This window comes from Leucopleurus acutus (genome assembly GCF_964270905.1).
Source record: "Leucopleurus acutus genome assembly, chromosome: 8".
In the NCBI taxonomy this organism is placed as follows: Eukaryota; Metazoa; Chordata; class Mammalia; order Artiodactyla; family Delphinidae; genus Leucopleurus; species Leucopleurus acutus.
Genome location: NC_139151.1, coordinates 10,377,109 through 10,394,496, shown reverse-complemented (window position 1 = coordinate 10,394,496; position 17,388 = coordinate 10,377,109). Strand labels below are relative to the sequence as shown.

At 50.3% G+C, this 17,388-nt stretch overlaps 1 protein-coding gene across 3 annotated transcripts in view; it reads left to right on the top strand.

Annotated features, from left to right (window-relative positions):
* The window catches only part of GRAMD1B (GRAM domain containing 1B), a gene marked incomplete at its 5' end in the record, with an annotated part of 186,030 nt that overhangs the window by 128,209 nt on the left and 40,433 nt on the right, over nt 1–17,388 (top strand). For all 3 annotated transcript variants that reach the window (XM_082844285.1, XM_082844284.1, XM_082844282.1), the window contains one exon: nt 15,077–15,287. In XM_082844285.1, coding sequence (XP_082700411.1) covers nt 15,174–15,287 — 114 coding nt within the window. The remainder of the gene's footprint in view (nt 1–15,076; nt 15,288–17,388) is intronic.

Below are 17,388 nucleotides of genomic sequence, written 5' to 3'. Positions count from 1 at the left end.
CCTGGAAAAAAACCCCTCCTCTCTTTCCTGGCCCTACAAATTTCTTCTGCAGGCGGCAGGCAGCCTGCAGCCCCTTCCTTCCACTGTGGAGTCGTCAAGCACAGGTGCCTTGTCGGTGGGACACAGGTACCCTCCTCTTCAACTTGACGGAGGAGAGGCAGACTCACAGAACAGACCTTTCAAGGTCACACATTTTGTGGGACTAGGGTTTGCTAGCTGTTTCTGTAAGGGGCCAGAGAGTGAATACTTTGGGCTTTGTGGGCCAGGCCATCTCTCTTGTAATGCTTTGTACAGTGGAAGCAGCCACAGACGTATAAGGATGAACGCACGTGGCTGTTTTCCCAATTAAACTTCATTTATGGACTCCGAAATTTCCCTTTCATATAATTTTCACATGTCACAAGACATTCTTTTTTTTTTTTTTTTTTCCCCAACCGTTTAAAAATGTAAGAACCATTTTTAGCTTGTGGGTCACACAAAAACGGGTGGTAGGCCGGATTTGGCCTGTGGGTCGTAGTTTGCTGACCCATGAATGAGTCCTGATTTGAGCGGCCTGATAATTACCTGAGACCTCCTTAGGAAAGTGTGAAGGGCGTGAGCAGCCTTCACTGTGCACGTGTTCGCACACATGCACCCTTCTATTCCGGTGACAGATGAGACAGGGCTGGATTCAGTTTTCCTAATGGCCTCAGACAGAACCTCACAGTGTTGCTCTCGGCCAGCCAGGCGAAACCTCATCTCTGTAAGTCAGGCAGTAAGGGTCCAAGGAGCAAATGTTTGGACTAGAAGGCGGGAAAACATTTGCTAAGGACATGACATCTCCAGAATCTCTTAAGGGCTGTGGTTTTGTATCTGGCCTGGAAATATAAATATAAACGTCCGAATTGTAGTATCACCTGAGTTGGGCTGAGGACTGAGTGGGTTCTTCTTCATCCCACTGGAACTTGGGTTTGTCTGGTTGGGGGAAGGAATGGTGGGGGCGGGGAGTGTCCCTCGTAGGGATGCATACATACGTTACACGGGCACGCGCCCTCCTTAGCCTGGAGGCTGTAGCCAGAGACTCATAAGAGAAGAGTGACTAATTCCAGATTCCTCTGATTCAGAATATGACTCCAAAAATCTGTGTTTGCACTCTGATTTCCAGAGCACACGGAGTGATGGTTCTGCTCTATTCTGAGGTCATCAGAGCACTTCTTTTCTGTCCTACGGCCATTTCTGGGCTCCACAGTTTAAGGGGGATTGAGATGAACTGGAATTCGTTCAGAGGAGAGCGAACCCAGTGGCCAAGGGGTCCATAGTCGTGCTGTGTGAGGGATGGCCAGAGGGACCAGCAAGTCTGGAGAAGAAAAGACTGAGGGAGCCTGAGAGCCACGTCAAAAGCGCCATGTGGAAGAGGAGTGAGATTTATTCTACACCTGCCAAGCGGGTAGATAGATATAGGACCTTTGGTGGGAAGCCACAGGAAACAGATTGAGCTTAAAATAAGAAGAGTTGTCCTAAGGTGAAGTGAGTTACATCATCATTTAATTATCTCTCTGTCACTTGAGGTAGACTCTAAACAAAGATTAGGTGGAGATGTAGGAGAAATGATTTTAAACTTCTAAAAATAGGTTGGAGGCATTAGATTCATTCCACCCAAAGGAATTCTAGCAGGTTTTTTTTTTTTTTTCTTTTTTAATCATAAAGAACTTGCTGCTGGTAGCAGAAGCCAGTCAGAAGGATCAGAGGTGGAAGCCCTGGAATTTTGTACTCTGAATATATTTTAAATGAGCATACAGCCTCTCTTGGGTGACATAGGTATCTGCTTGCAACCGGGCAGATTGGCCGACCCCTCTTACAGACCTCTTTGTTCTAAAATTTCTATGATTTTAACATAATGTTTATTCTTCAGCCGGTTTCTGTTTGATCTCTGGCAGAAAGTGAGTCAGAACTGGATTTGAATCCATAATCTGGAGGGGATGAGCCATACCCTTGGCTCAAACGGCTTGGTTGGGGAGGAGAGACGGGAGGGAAGGGTGCACCCAATGCTTCTCTTTACCCCCATCCACCTGTATATACCCTGCACACCCCTTGGCCTGCCTTCCCGGCTGGGAACTTTCTCCTAACGGCACGGCAGCGGGCTCTGGCGCCTGAGATGGCGTGGCCCTGACGAGAGGGAAAGCTGCTGATGCTGACTTAACTAGGGGCCCAGACAGCCTGGATCTTGTTCCTGGATCCTTTGCCAGATGTAGATCTGGGTCCCTGTGTCTCGGAGAAGCCGCTCTTCTCAGTAGTTCGCGGTGTGTCCTTTATACGCTCTTTGTCACCCCCTCTCACGTCTCTGTCTCTGTGGGGGGCTTAAGATATATTCACACTCACTCTTCTTGCATAACGAAAGCCGAAGCTCAGGGAGGAGGGGTTTGCCCCCAGATCATACACAGCGAAGGGGCCGAGTCGGACTGCCCAGCTCCCTTGACAGGTGATGAGGGGCACTGTTTGACTGAATCCAAGTAGGTCTTAACCACAGGGTTAATTACATGTCTGTCTCTCTCATAGACGGCGGGTTCCTTAGAGGTAGAGCCTGTTTCCCTAATGCCTAGAGCGTTATCTGGAGCATGTTCTCTTCAGCTGTTTGTCAGATGGATGGATGGTTGGACGGACGGATGGATCCTGCACAAGTCCCTTTCAGTTCTAGTAGTAACATTTCTCTTGTGCGGGATGGGGGAGGGGGTCCTTGGGAGCAAACTTAGAAGCAGCTGGACGTTCTATTCAGTTGAACTTCTCCCTGCCTTGTTCTGGTGATTTGTGGCCCCCCAATGGATTGGAAATCTCCTTCAAGGAAGGGGCTGCCTGGAATAGCTTGGCACCTTTCCACGTTCACAAGGCCCCGTTCTCCTGAGTGTTGAGGCTTCTGAAATACTTTGGGTAGATTGTACTTAGATTTGACTGAGATTGATAGTGTAAAAGTGTAAAAGCATGAAGACCCTATTGTGTGCCCAGCATGTTTACTACTGTGTATGTAATCCTTGCGTATCTACAAAGAACCACGACACAGTCGCTGCCCTGTGGGGCCCTCAGGATGAATGCGTATCACACAGTAGGAGACACATGCTAGGTGTTCAGTAGATGCTTGTTTAATGACCTCCAATCCACAGGGTCAGCTTAACTGTGTAGCTCAGAGAGAGCTGGATGGAGAATGAGCACGGAGAATCGTGGAGAAGGAGGGACGATGGCGCTTAAAATTAAGTCCCTTTGGAGCTGTTCCAACACATGTGCGGCCACCTACTGGGTGCTCTCTCCTAGGAAGCCTGAAGTGGGGGTGGGGGGACGTGGCTGTTGACAGGGCCTCAAAGAGGAACTTCCTGTGTCCAGTGGGAGGTGAGATTACATGACCACTAAGTCCCCTTCCAGACTGCAGACTGTCAGAGAGCAGTTCGGTCAACACTGCCTGTGAATCCGGCAGGACTGTTTCCCAAATGTTAGGTGTTTATCCTGCTGTGAACAAACTCAAAGAAAGGAAGTTGTACACCACCAGTAAGTTCCTGTGTTTAATTTCAGCATCTTCGCTTCATGTTAAGTCTTTATCCTCCTAGCCCTGTGGAAGTGGGGACTAGCTGAAGATGTGGATACCAGCGATTTGTATTCTCATCCCTTGTCTTTGCCTCGTGGACAGGACAGAATTTAGAAACAGGATGCAGTTCCTTAGCTGGAAACTGACTTCCTACTTCTAACCCCCTTTTTCCCACCATGAGCAGATTATAGGAAGCCCTTTACTTTGGGGATGCACTGTCTAATTAGTTGGGGTTTTTTGTTTGTTTGTTTTTAGCTTCTTCCAGTCACCCTAGTAAGCTAGGTTGTGAGCATCCAGTAGGCAAGGAACACAGGTATACAGAAGGATAAAGTGACTTTTCTCAAGGGCACAAAACAGCTCAGTATTTAAACTCAAATATGTACACTTACGTCTAGACAAAGTGATCAGGCCAGCAAAGTCTGGAAGTGATGTCAAATTTTAGTTTTCATGGATACAGAAGTCAGAACAAGAACCATTGGGCTGTTATAAGAAGGCAGACTTGGGGCAGGCTTAAGAAAGCAATATCTAACAGAGTGGCTGAACAGTGGCTTTAAAATGAGTGCATTCCTTTATTCATGCAATACATATCTGTGATCCCCAGGCATTGAGCTAGAGGCACTGGGGAACCACACAACAGACAAGGCCCCGGCCCCCATGGAGTGTTCAATCTAGTGTAAGCAACTCAACAACAAAAAATAAGACTACTTCAGCTCCGGATAAGTGCCGTGAAGGTGGGAAATGGCACGACGTGATAGTGATGGCCTGGAGACAGGGAGGCTGCGTTAGGTGCAGTAGCCCTTTGAGACAGGCTGCTTGGGGGAGGTGACATTTGAACTTTGATCTAAAAGTTGAAAAGGAATCAAAATTCAAAACTCTAGAGTGAGAGTTCTGTGGCAGGGGTGAACTTGGTGTGTTGGAGGAACAGAAAGGTCCAAGGAGGCCAGAATAGAGTGAGGGAGGAAGTGAGTGGTACAAGAGAAAGTTGAGGAAACTGATCCCTGAGTTTGGATCCCAGGAACTGGATTGCTAGTCATTAAGTCCATCCCTCCAGAAGGTTAGGACAAGGACACAGGATGGATTGGGTGCGGCCTGTGAACCTTTGTGCAGAACAATTCATGTCTGCCTCTGACTTCTGACCCTGGTTCTGTAGCGTCATCAGAGTTTTCAGAGGTTATCATCATTTGTTCCTCTTCGAAATGTCCATAGAGATAACTGGAGCCCTGGCTTCTCCCTCAGCTCTGGCAGGACCCAAACAAACTTATTTTGTTTTTGTAGGAAGGAGGAAAAGTGGGTCAGGCTGTTTTGGCATTTCAGGCATGGAGTCTTGGTTCTATTGCGGGCCCTGGTCTCCATGGAAATGAAAAATAGTGTTTGTCATGCCTGTTCCTGGATTGAATTCCAAACTCTGGGCTGAACAGAAGCTGTAGGAAAGCCAGGGAGTGGGGGAGTAGGGTGCATGGAGGCTGCAGCCATTGTGATGAGCGATCTCTCCTTGGCTTGTGTTGGAAAGGCAGACAACCTTTGCCCGTTCTCCAGCCCTGTCTTCACCCATCACCTCTCTGGACCAAGAACACCAATAGTAGGGTAACTGATGTTCTTCTGCCTTTCTCCTTGGCCAGACGCTTTCCATGTACCTTGCCCTTTCATGAATTGCTCAGTTAATAAGTTCATCAACAACTGAAGTCACTGCTAAGACTTTCCCCACAAGTAATTCCTTCCGGGCTTAAGTAGCTCCCTAATGAGAATGTATCTAGAATGTATCTAGCATGTAAGTAGCTCCCTAATGAGAATGTATCTAGAATGTACCTAGAAGGTGTACCTAGAAGCTGGCTGCAGATGTTTTGGATGGGCTCTGCCACCTTTCATTCCCTTTGTAAGATTTAAAAAAATTAGCTTTCCATAGGTACTTGAACAAGATAGGGAAGGAAGAATGGGTCCGTGGAACTTACTGGCCATAAGAAGTGCCCTGAATTATCTACAGAGATGGAGACCAATGAGGGGCACGGTGCAGGGAGAGGGTGGGGCCTGGGCCACGTGAACCCTGTGAACCAGTGTTTGGATGACCAGTGGCCAGATAGTGAGTCTGGAGAATTGTCAGGCTTCCATTTGTAAGGTGTCTCTGCCCATGGTCTGACCTGGCAACCGTCTAGTTCCACCTTCTTGGTTCCAAATTTCAGACAGAACCTTTCCCTGAACACTGTGTATATTTCACCCAAAGGCCCAACTTGGAAAGCCGCTGGGGCATTTCAGCAAGTTACTAGACCAGAAGAGAGGGAGCGAGATGTTCATCTCTGTCTAAATCTTGCTCTTTCAGCAGTGGAGGGAGGCCTGCTCAGTGTCAGGCTCTGCAGTTGCACTGTATGAACTGTGTTAGGAAAGAAAGGCATTACCCCAGGATTCCTCTCCTTCCCTGCCCTTTGCTGAAATGCAACACGGTGCTACATCCAGGCCAAAGTGTGGCATGCTGGGACCAGGCTGAGAGAGACCTGCTTTAGCATAAGTTGGGAAGAGAACCTCTATGCCATAAACAAACCAACAAAAAACCCCAGCAACAACAAAAAGGCATCTCTTCAGAAGCTGTCTGGCCCCTTTCTTCGACCAGGTAATCACAGTTTGACAGAAAAAGCACAGTTGGCTTTTTCTCCCTAAGAGAAGGAATTGGACCCAATGGCAGAGTGGTTGCCAGGTTTAGATTCTAAGTGATAGGCTCTCAAAGAGTGAGTTCTATACATGGTCACCAGGAGCTCCCCTTAGGAGGAACAATAGTATATTTTTCCATCCTTTCAAAACCCCACCCCATCCAGTATCCTAAAAAGCATGGGGGAAAAAAGCTACTGAGACTTACACTGCTGAGCACTCTGTCCAGCTGCCTGTTAGCCCCTTGGTGGACAGTCACATCATCTCCCTGGGCCTGTGCTTCCATCCATAACAGTAAGAGGACTCTGACTCTTTCTCTGCAACAATCATCCCTTGGGGACCTGAGACTGTGGTTTTATTTTCATGGGTAAAGGGGGCCAAGACCTGGAGCTCCGGGAGATCATAACAAGAACTGAAGCAGGCCTGGGAAATTTTTTTTCTAAATGACTTGGTATTTTGCTCTCCTAGGAGGAGGGCCCAAGGGGAATTTGGGGCCCAGCTGGGATTTGTGATCTGGGCTATTTTTCCTCCTCTGCAAAGTTCTGGTTGGGTCTGCCCTTCCCATCTACCGTGCTGTGGATTTCTGGGTACAGAGACACTAAGTGACAAGCAGGAATACAGAAAGGGATTGAAAAACAACCATCTTCAGGGAATCCTCGTCAACTCTGAATTTGGAACCAGTTTAGGTGGACAGATCTAATGGAGGCATTTGCAGGAAGCATGTAAATTTCATGCAACTATTATGCAAATACACCTATGGCCATCCTATCTCAGACACCGGAACATGTGCTATGGGAAAATTCAAAGTGGAGCTGGCTAATTTGCATGGATATTTGCAGTGCTATTATAAAGAGCTGAGGAGGATTACTGATGAAACTTCAGAATTGGCATGGGGATGGCGGCGGGCATAGCTAGATAACAGAATAGTCAGCTGTTAGGAATTAGGAAGCGCTCGATATCGGAATCCGCTTTAACTAGATGCTACGAAAGGCAGGGAGGGGAGCGGTGTTTGTAATATGGCTGTGGGCGTGGGATCTAATGATAATTGTCAGGCTCCTGCACCAAAAGAAGGTGTGCTGAGTCGTCGTATTACATTGAGAACCACACCTTCAAGCCCACTCCCCAGCAACCCGGGGGTCTCTTCCATTGGCGCTTCCTCTGACAAGCTCAACTGACTTTCTGTTCCAGCGAGTCCACCCACCCGGCGGACACTGAATAGCTGATGCGCTCAAGAGAGTTATAAGCAGGTTTCTGTCATCTGGGGCAGATATGGTCACTGATCCCTTGATCCTTACATGGTTTAGTCCTTGGGAACACTGGTTCTTAAATTTTGGGGTGCATCAGAATGAGCTATGGTGCTTGTTTAAAATGCGGATTCATAAGACCATCCCCTGGAGATTGTCCTTTATTGAGTGGGGGTGGAGCTGGGATTTTGCACTTCAAGAGAGCACCCCATGTAGATTTGGTCCCTCCTATGGGAAGTAATGTTTGGGAGCATTCAAAGCATGTCCATATAACCCTCTGAGGAAGAAGGGCAAGGATAATTATTCCACTTTTTACAGAGAGGAACAAAAACCTTCTTAATAAGAGCAGCTCAGAAATAGTTACTGATCATTCATTATGTATCGGGCACCGCACTGAAGATTTCACTTACGTTATTTCACTTAACACAACAATCCTCTGAGGTAGGTATTATTATCTCTCATTTGTCTGATGAGAAAAATAAGGCTTAGAGGCCGGGGTCACACAGCAAGTGGCAAAGCTGGGACTCAACGCTGAGCCTGCTTACACTGCACACTAGCAATTAATCCTGACCCTGCAGGGCCCAAGCAGGCCTTCAGCAAACAAACGTTTCATTTGAAACTGGCTTTCTACATTTCTAATTAAATGCTCTTTCTGTTGGGGTGGGGTGCACTGGAATGTATTAGGCAGTCTTTAAAAAATTACCAGTATGGGGCACTGAAGTTGTGACAGCCGTACGTTTGATCATCCAGGTCATGGCAGAGCTGGGCTCAGGGCGAACCATAGAGTGAACATGAAGTGTCCAGGGGTGGGAAGGAGGGGGTCTGATTGGGAATGAGCCAGGGCTGGAACCCACAGTGGCCTGAGAGCCAGAAAGGAGCCTCTGGGGGTGGAGCGACAGGTACATATCTTGCAATCCCTGGGGCAGAAACAGTTAACTTTGCTGCAAGCAAACAAGTTAACTTAAATGAGGAGCACTGGAGGGCTTCCCTGGTGGCGCAGTGGTTAAGAATCCGCCTGCCAATGCAGGGGACACGGGTTCGTGCCCCGGTCCGGGAAGATCCCACATGCCACGGAGCAACTAAGCCCGCAAGCCACAGCTACTGAGTCCGCGTGCCTAGAGCCCGCAAGCCACAACTACTGAGCCCCACGTGCCACAACTACTGAAGCCCATACGCCTGGAGCCCGTGCTCCACAGCAAGAGAAGCCCGTGCACGGCAACGAAGAGTAGCCCCCGCTCGCCACAACTAGAGAATGCCTGCACGCAGCAACAAAGACCCGACACAGAACCAAAAATAAATAAATAAATAAAATTTATTTTTAAAAAAATGAAGAGCACTGGGACACCAGCTGACTATCCAGCTCTGCTCGGGGGTCTGAAACTGTGTGGGTGGCTGATCAGGGAGCTGGCTTGCAGGACTACACAGGCAGAAGGATGGGAACAGAAGGCCAAGCAGACCGGGGCCGTGGCTCCCACGTCTCGAGTGGGGGTGGGAGATGCGGCCAGGAGGGTCACCACAGAAAGCCCAAGAGCCTTGGTCCTCTTTCCATGTGCCCCTGTTTCTCAGGGACTTCAGCCAGACCTAACTGTGGGAAGCAGGATCAAACTGTAGCATGAGATACTGTGGCCAGACTTAAGGAAGCACTGTTTGTTAGCAAAGTAACCAGGGGAGGAGTGACATAGTCTTTAATGGAGGTTTTAAAATAGGAGAGATGGAGGACTTCCCTGGCGGTCCAGTGGTTAAGACTTCGCCTTCCACTGCAGGGGGTGCGGGTTTGATCCCTGGTCGGGAAGCTAAGATCGTACGTGCCTCGTGGCCAAAAAAACCAAAAAACATGAAACAAAAGCAACATTGTAACAAATTCAATAAAGACTTTAAAAATGGTCCGTATCGGACTTCCCTGGTGGCGCAGTGGTTAAGAATCTGCCTGCCGATGCAGGGGACACGGGTTCCAGCCCTGGTCCGGGAAGATCCCACATGCCGTAGAGCAACTAAGCCCGTGCGCCACAACTACTGAGCCTGTGCTCTAGAGCCCGCGAGCCACAACTACTGAGCCCACGTGCCACAACTACTGAAGCCCACGCCTCGAGCCCCTGCTCTGCAACAAGAGAAGCCACTGCAATGAGAAGCCCGCGCACCACAGTGAAGAGTAGCCCCCGCTCGCCGCAACTAGAGAAAGCCCGTGCGCAGCAACGAAGACCCAACGCAGCCAAAAACAAATTTATAAAAAAAAAAAAAAAAGGTCCGTATCAAAAAAAATAATAGTAATAAAATAAAATAGGAGAGACGGGAAGTGAGTGAATGACCTCTGGGCCCCTTGCAGTGGGTTGAAGATGGTTGGGGGCGTTTCAGCTGACCTGTTACTGGGGAGAGTTGGTGAGGACAAGAATCTCTTAAGCATTCGCTCACGTATGTTATGTTTCAAAAACACACAGTTCCTTGTACTGCTCTGTGTACTCCATGCTGTTTTAGGCCTTCATACCTTTGTTCATGCTGTTGTTTTGGTTTTTGTGGGTTGTCTTTTTTTTTCAGGAACTGTCTCTTCCCTCCTACTACCACGCCCTTCACCTGGCTCACTCTGACACATTTTTCAGGACCCAGCTTAAGTCTCAAGGGCCGTATCTTCAAGGAAGCCTTTCTTGACCTCTGACTGAGGTTCCTTTCCTCTCTCCTGTCACACCACTTGTTGCTTATATTAAAATGAGAGGAATACGTGTCTAGCTCTTCCGGATGATAATGTCCTAAGCACAAGGATACTTTTGACTCATCAGTATGAACTTGAACGCCTAGTATTATGCCAGGTGCTCAGTAGATGTTTGTGGAACAGAAGTTCCAGATGTGCAGTCCTATCCCCTTGGCCAGGCACTTAACCTTTAACCTCTATTTCTCAGGTTTCTTATATGTGAAGTTAAGAGTTGGCTATGTTAATTCTGAAATCTGAAGTGGGGGCGGTCTTACTCCAATAGCCCTTCCAAAATCCGTGTCTTCCTTTCTTTCTACAGCAAACCTAAGGTCATTTTTAGCTTTAAAATCCAAGGATTTTGAAATATAATGTAATACTATTGTTAATAAGGGTGGCAGGATCAGATTAATGGCACACGTTGTAGAGTTTGTTGAAAAAACAGTGTTACAGGTTATGAGATTCATAAGAATTGGTTTTATTCGCTCAGCAGGACGTCCGAATCTGTAGGATGATGGAGTGCCTTTTAAAAGAGTTTTAGGGGGAACTCCCTGGCGGTCCAGTGGTTAGTACTTGGCACTTCTACTGCTGAGGGCCGGGTTCCATCCCTGGTCAGGGAACTAAGATCCCACAAGCCGCACAGCGTGGCCAAAGGAAAAAATAATAAATAAGAAAGCTTAGTAAAAGTAAGAGTTTTAGGACTCGAACGAGTCTAGCTGTGATTTTGCTGAGTTAGGACTGTAGTAGCTCCTAACATTTCTTCTTGTTTAGCGAAGGATCAGAGGGGAGGTGGAGCATGGGGTGGGGCGTGAGGGCAATACTTGCGCTTAGTCTTGAGTGTAAGTGTTGGGTGGGAAAGACTGATAAAACGTGCAGGAGTGACGGAGCGTGGCAGGGGATCCGTGAATAGGCCTTGATGGATGGCAGAGTCCGAGTGTGTCCTGGGAGAAGTAGCCAAGCCGGAGCTTTCAAAGGCAGCTTGGAGTTGACAGTTGGGGAACTTCTGTATCACAGTTTGGAGTTCAGATTTTATTCCAGGGAGATAGAAAAGCATAGAGAGCTTTAACCAGGGGCAGAGGAGGGCCAAAAATGACCCATTTACTTTTTGTGGAAAGTTCATTTTGACAGTGAAATAGAGAATGGATGGAAGGCTAGAGGCCGAAAGTTGATTCCTTCTTTCTTTCCATCCGTTCAGCTCCCCATCAGTCCTGTTCCTCTATCCTCCTGTCTCGTCACCCAGCAAACAGACATTACTGAGCGCTTGGTTCTGGGAACAAGCTCTATAATCAGATAGGCCTACGTTTGATTAGGCCTCTCCAGCCACTTACCCATGTGTGTGACTCTGGGCAAACTACTTAATCTGTCAGTCGTTCAATTTAGCACCTGAAAAACAGGACTGGTAATATCCATTAATACTTCACAGGTTGGTTGGGAAGATTAAATGAGAGAATGCCTTAATAAATGCTTGCCACTGTGCCAGGAATTCATAAGCACTGCTAAACTTCTAGCTCTTTGTATTAATATTAGCAGGTTGGAGGTGCAGATTTGGGAGCTGTCGTGATCCTGGGGGTTGCTAAAGCCGTGGGTGTGCACTAGAATGAGACTCGCTTCGGGCGTTAGCTGAGCTCATACTACTTACAGAGCGTCCCGTTGAGCAGGGAGGAGGCTCAGAGGTGTGCGCCCAGGAGCGTGAAGGTCTTCACTTTGACACCAGTGAAGTGTTAAACACCAAAGTGTTAAATGCTTTGGTCAGTTCAGTGGTGGAGGTTTACAGAAGCTTTTTGGAGAAGGTGGGGTTTGAAATGGGTCTTAAAGGATGAACAGGACTCCACTGGGTACATATGAAGGGAGAGGGCGCTTCATGCACAAGTGGTGAGCCGTTGGGAAGGGAGGGGGCAGGGGAAGAAGAATGTGTATTAAGAAAACCAGGGGAAGATAAGTAGGAGGAGGAGATGGGCACCCTTTGAGCGAGTACAAGGAGAAAGTATTGAGATCTAGGGAAGTGTCAAATTATTTTCAGTAGAGAGCTTTGAATTCTATTCTGAGGATTTTGGACTTAAATAGGAACGCTAGTAGGGGGCAGAAAGATAGTATCAGGCTTTTATTTAGAAAGATTCAAGGACAGAGGTGTGAATGGACATCAAAGAGGAAAGGAGAGGAGAAAACTACTTAGAAGGTTATTAGAAAAGTCTAGGCCGGAGGAATTGAGAGCTGGAACTCGAGCCCTGGGGGTGGAAGGGAAGGATGGGTAATGGGAGCTTTAGGGAAATGGAATTGATGGGATTCAGTGGCTCACTTTTTGTGGGGTGAGATGCAAGAGATGGGCTTGCAGCTTGAGAGACTAGGAAATGAGGATGCCATGGAGATTGGGCAGTAGTGGGAGGCGGCTTGGGAGGAAAGACGGCAAACTCAGTTTGGAGCGTCTGAGGTGCTCGTGAGACACGTTTGGAGGAAATGTCACGGTGGCAACAGGTTGCTGGGCTGAAGCTAACAGGACCAGAAGCAGGTAGAGGAGTCCTCTGCTTCCAGGCATAGTTGAAGTCATGGAAAACAGGAAATGGCTCAGGTGGTGAAGGGCCCACCTTTGGGGAAGGACTAAATTTCAGGTGGAGGTACAAGGGAGGAGCCAGCTGCTGAGACAGCAAGAGGAATAGAAGAGAGAGGTGTGCGTCATCAGGGAGAAGGGGAGAGATTTTCAAGAGCAACACAAATCTACAGCCTTAGAAGCACAGAGAGGAAAATGGCACTTGATAGTATAAGTTGTCTGTTGACTGAAGTGTTGAAAGCAGAGTTTTTGGTGCCTGTCGGGTGGCACATGGAGGGTCAGCTGAGGTGGGGTCACTAGGCGGGGAGAACATCTCCTAGACACGTCGACCACGAGCGCCCAGATTCACGCGGTTTTGGATAGTTGCGGTGAGTTTCCTCCCAGTTGGAATTTTTTGCCTACCCTTTGCTCGAATCTTTCCTCAACAGGCAGTTTTCTCAGGGATTCAGAGTTTGAGGAAGGATAAAGGGAGCTCCTTTCTGTTCCTGGGTCTGGAATCACCATGTGTGAGGATGTCCCTTATCTCGGGAAAAGACAGGAGCCCAGCTGTGCGTTCGCGTGTCTGAGACAGGCGTGCACGTGGTGTCATCCACACCCTTGCTCTCGCTTCTCTGAGCAAACTAGTTGAGGTGAGGGGCAGAGGTCCTGGCTGTCCTTCCAGTGAGGCAGTGCCAGGAGACGGCTTCAGCCCTGGAGTGTTTGGCCGTGGGTTGCGATTGGCCCGAGAGAGGGGGCGGGGCCGCCCCCGGAGAGGTGAGCGCCTGATTCTGTTCCTCGGCCCATCCCGAGGCCCCCACCCCCACCCCCGGATGGGTCCCAGGAGCCACTTGCTGCTCTTCGAAGGCCCAGCTCTTCCAACCGAGGGAGAAGAATGTAATTTCCTTTGTCCAGGGTTTGGCTGGAGATGGAAGTAGATGAGTTCAGAAGTCGGAGACGATGAGGATGTTGGCGGTGGGGTGAGAACTTGAAGAGCCGCTTTCTGAATCACAGTTGTTGTTGGTATTATAACTGAGTTTCCAAATTCAAATTCTGTTTGGGGATGAAGCAAAACATTCGGCCTTAGTGTCCCCATACGCCCTCTGGTCACATTTGGCTTCCTTTACTCTGGTCTCCTTTTGTTTCTTCTCTCCATCCGTTTCCTTCCAAAAGTCAGAGCCCTGCCCTCGCCCCACTGCTGCCCTCCTCCCGCACTTGCTGGTTTGGGCCTTTGGGCTTCCTTCCTTTTCTCTCTGCCAAGGATCCCCAGGTGGAAGGTTCTGCTGAAAGGGGCGTGGTTTTCATTGCAGATGGGTCCAGTGGGACATCTGAGGTTGCAGCTGGATCTTCATGCAGATGGCAGTGTTCCCTGCCCTGCACTCCACTCGCTGAGGGAAGGTGGGGAATGCAGCTTCCCAGGGTGCTTCCTGGGGCCCTGACAGCCTCGCATCCATCCGGCTGTGCCCAGAGCCCCGAGCCTGCCCTGACTGCCCTGTGCCAGGCCTTGGGCTTTTCACCCCTTCCCCGCATGCTGCTTTGGCTTTCCAGTCTCACGTGGGCTTTCCTTCCCGTTTCCCGTCTCTTTCCTCCATAACCTTTCCTTCCCCCGTCTCTTTCCTTCCTCCATTCTCTCAGAGCAAAGCAAACACCTGTTAGAACTTAACTGCACTTAATTTCCCTCTCCTCTTCCTTTCTTCATCTCCTCTAGTCCATTAAGAACACAAGCTAAATATTTACACAGTTTTATAAGCCTTGATGCGAGGGGATTTGGTACGGTGGGATGTACGAGGTACCTTCTGCAAGTGAATTCCAAGCCCTCTGTGATCAGAGGACGCTTGATTCTCTCTGCCACGCGCTGGTCTTATGGTACTCGTCATTACTACCTTGGTGGAATGATTTAAGGACCCAGTGAAATAATATGTTGTGAATGCTTTGGAAAGTGGGATGATTTTTGTTATTTTTATGGGCAAACATCTCCAAAACCAAATGCAGAAGCTGGATTTTGCAGCATGCATAAAATGAGCTGATAGCGCTGATATCCCCTCTGATGAGCCTTTCGGATCTTAAATTCCGTGTTCCCTAGACAGTTCTTGGCATATAATGGGGGGGCGGGGTGTCCTGACAGTATCTGATGGATGGATGGACAGACAGATGGTCGGATGGATGGCTGGGTGAACGAATCTCTCCATGTCTAATTGCCCTACTTACCCCTCCTATTGCTATTTCCATTTCACGTGGACACCACCGCCCCCTCCTGGCCAGCAGCAGTATTATGGTGCAGCAAGTCCATAGCTGGGCCCTTTGCTCCCTATTTCTCCCCAGCCCCGAACCCTGGCTCCCTGAGCTGGCTCGTTGGGACCCGTCTTTGGCCTTCAGTCACTGACTGCTTGTCTTTCCTCCCCCTCCCTCTCCACCCCGCCCCCTCTCTCTGTCTGCCCCTGCAGCACTGCCAGTAACTCCAACCGCAGCACGCCGGCCTGCTCCCCCATCCTCCGGAAGCGGTCTCGCTCGCCACCCCCTCAGAACCCGGACGGAGACAGCATGGTGGAGAAGGGCTCAGACCACTCCTCGGACAAGTCCCCGTCCACGCCGGAGCAGGGCGTGCAGCGCAGCTGCCCCTCGCAGTCCGGCCGCAGCGGTGGCAAGAACTCCAAGGTGAGCCAGACCCCACCGGGGACTCTGTCCTTGCTCATTGGCTGGCTGCAGGGAAGCTGGCACTGGGGGGACAGTGAGGCAGAGAACCCCGTCATCCAGGGACCTGACGTGATTGGCCGGCCCCTAGCGTCCCAGAGATAGCCTTGATTCAGTGAGGCGAGGCGGGGCCGGCAGGGGAGAGAGACCCTAGTTAAATTTTATCGTCTCAGCTAAGCACTCCGAGAGGGCCCCGGGAGCTGGAAAAATGGCTCCGCAATGACCGTTATCTCTCTTCAGGGGCTAGGGAGCCTCACGGGCCTTGAGACTTGGTGGAGAGGTGCTCTGGGGGTCAGGAGGAGTCATCTGTTTAGACCTTTTCCAAATTTGGGGTAGAAGGGAACTTTATTTGGGACAACTGTAGTGCCAGGAAGGGAGTCCTCAGGGAAGGTTGCGGAATGCCGTTTTAACCTCCGCCCTGGCCATCACCCTGCCTGACCTTTGGTAATAACCTACTTGGTACTCATCTGGCCAAGAGGACGGTGACAGGGCTCTCCATCCCTCCCAAGTATGTCAGAGTTGCCACCTGAGCCCCGGGCCTTTGCCTAAGGAGGGGCATAAGATAAGCCCTGGGTACCTGGCTACTTATGGTTCCCAGAGACTTTCTTCTCCCCCAGCCCCTTAGTCCTTTGGGAAGCAGGAGATGTCTTTGCCTAGATGCTCCTTTAAGAGCTTCTCTTACCTGCTGGACTCACAGGCCCTGGGAAGGGGAGGGGACCCCGGGAGGCTCGGGAGCTGGCTTCCCACCTGAATTTGTCGTTTGATTTCTTGTTCTTCCTCTTCTCCCCCCCCCCCCCCCAATCTCCCAAATACCTTCTTTGCATGCATGGTCTTAGTCTCACAAGCGCCTCTCAAAAGTAAGCCATCTTTTGTCTCTGTCTTCGGTCTCCCCTCCGGTGTTGGACTGTCTGTAGTGCTCCGCACCCCTCCCTCTTCCCTCGCCCATCTTGGCCCATGTGTCTCGCTTGGCCCCTTTCCCAGAAGGGCCGGCCCCACTGCCCCTGGCAGGCTGGCTGAGGTCACTGAGCGGACCATTCCCACTGCACCCGGAGTCGGAGACCAGACCCGCCCCCCCACCCCCGTGTCTCTGCCTGCGCCCCAAACACTGCCTCGGCTGGGCGTCTGTTCCCTACTTTCCTGGAACCATCTAGAAGCAGAGTCCTGCCAGGGCTTAGTCTCATTCCTTTGGGGAAGGGAGCCCCCCGCCCCCCCCCATGATCTGGTGGGGCTGCAGGTCCTGATACCCCCTTGTACCTGCTCTGGTGGGCGATTCCCGATTCCCCAGGCGAGCTGATTGAGGGTCACGAATTCCCTTACACGAGTTCCCTGGTGCAGTAGAGCGACCCCAGGAGCTCGCCCTGGCCCGCTCCTTCCCTCCGCTTGCCCGCTGAGAGCCGCTCAGCCTGAGCGCCCCTTAATGCTTCCACCCGCCATCCAGCCTGGGGCTCGTGGTGTTCTTAGGATCCTGGCTGGTGATCAGAGGACAAGTCTTCTCTCACAGGGCGTGGCACCAGCCCCGGGAGGTCGTGGACGTTGAGAGCTGTCCCTGCTCAGGCCCTGCACAGATGCAACCAGGTCAGGGAGCCCGTGCCAGAGTCTGCCCAGGACCCCAGGATTTCAGAGGCCTGAGGAGAGCTTGGAGGGAATGGAGGGTGAATAATAGGTGTTTTACAACAGCAGCGGGGCTCAGGAAATGATACCCACGCGGGAAGGGGGTGGCTACAGCCTGAAGAAGAGAGAGCTGGGGGGTGACTTAATCATAGTCTCAAGCCTCTGTAAGGGTGTTGGGGAGGAGCAGGGTTCAACAGCTGTTCTGGTTACTGAGGGATGAGCGAGTGGCTACCGGGCTAATCCTACAGTCTGTGACCTTCAGGCTAAAAACTCATCTTAGCTCTGAGGATTTTAAACCGCCAGCTGCTGGCTGTGGGCAGGGCAGGAGGAGCTCTGCCTGCCCCGAGGAGGCCCCCAGGAGTCCCCTGTGGGTTCGGGGTCTCGGCAGGTGCAGGCCTTTTGGGGACGGGGTTTGGAGATGACCTCCGTCAGCCCCTCCTGAGCCCCTCATGCC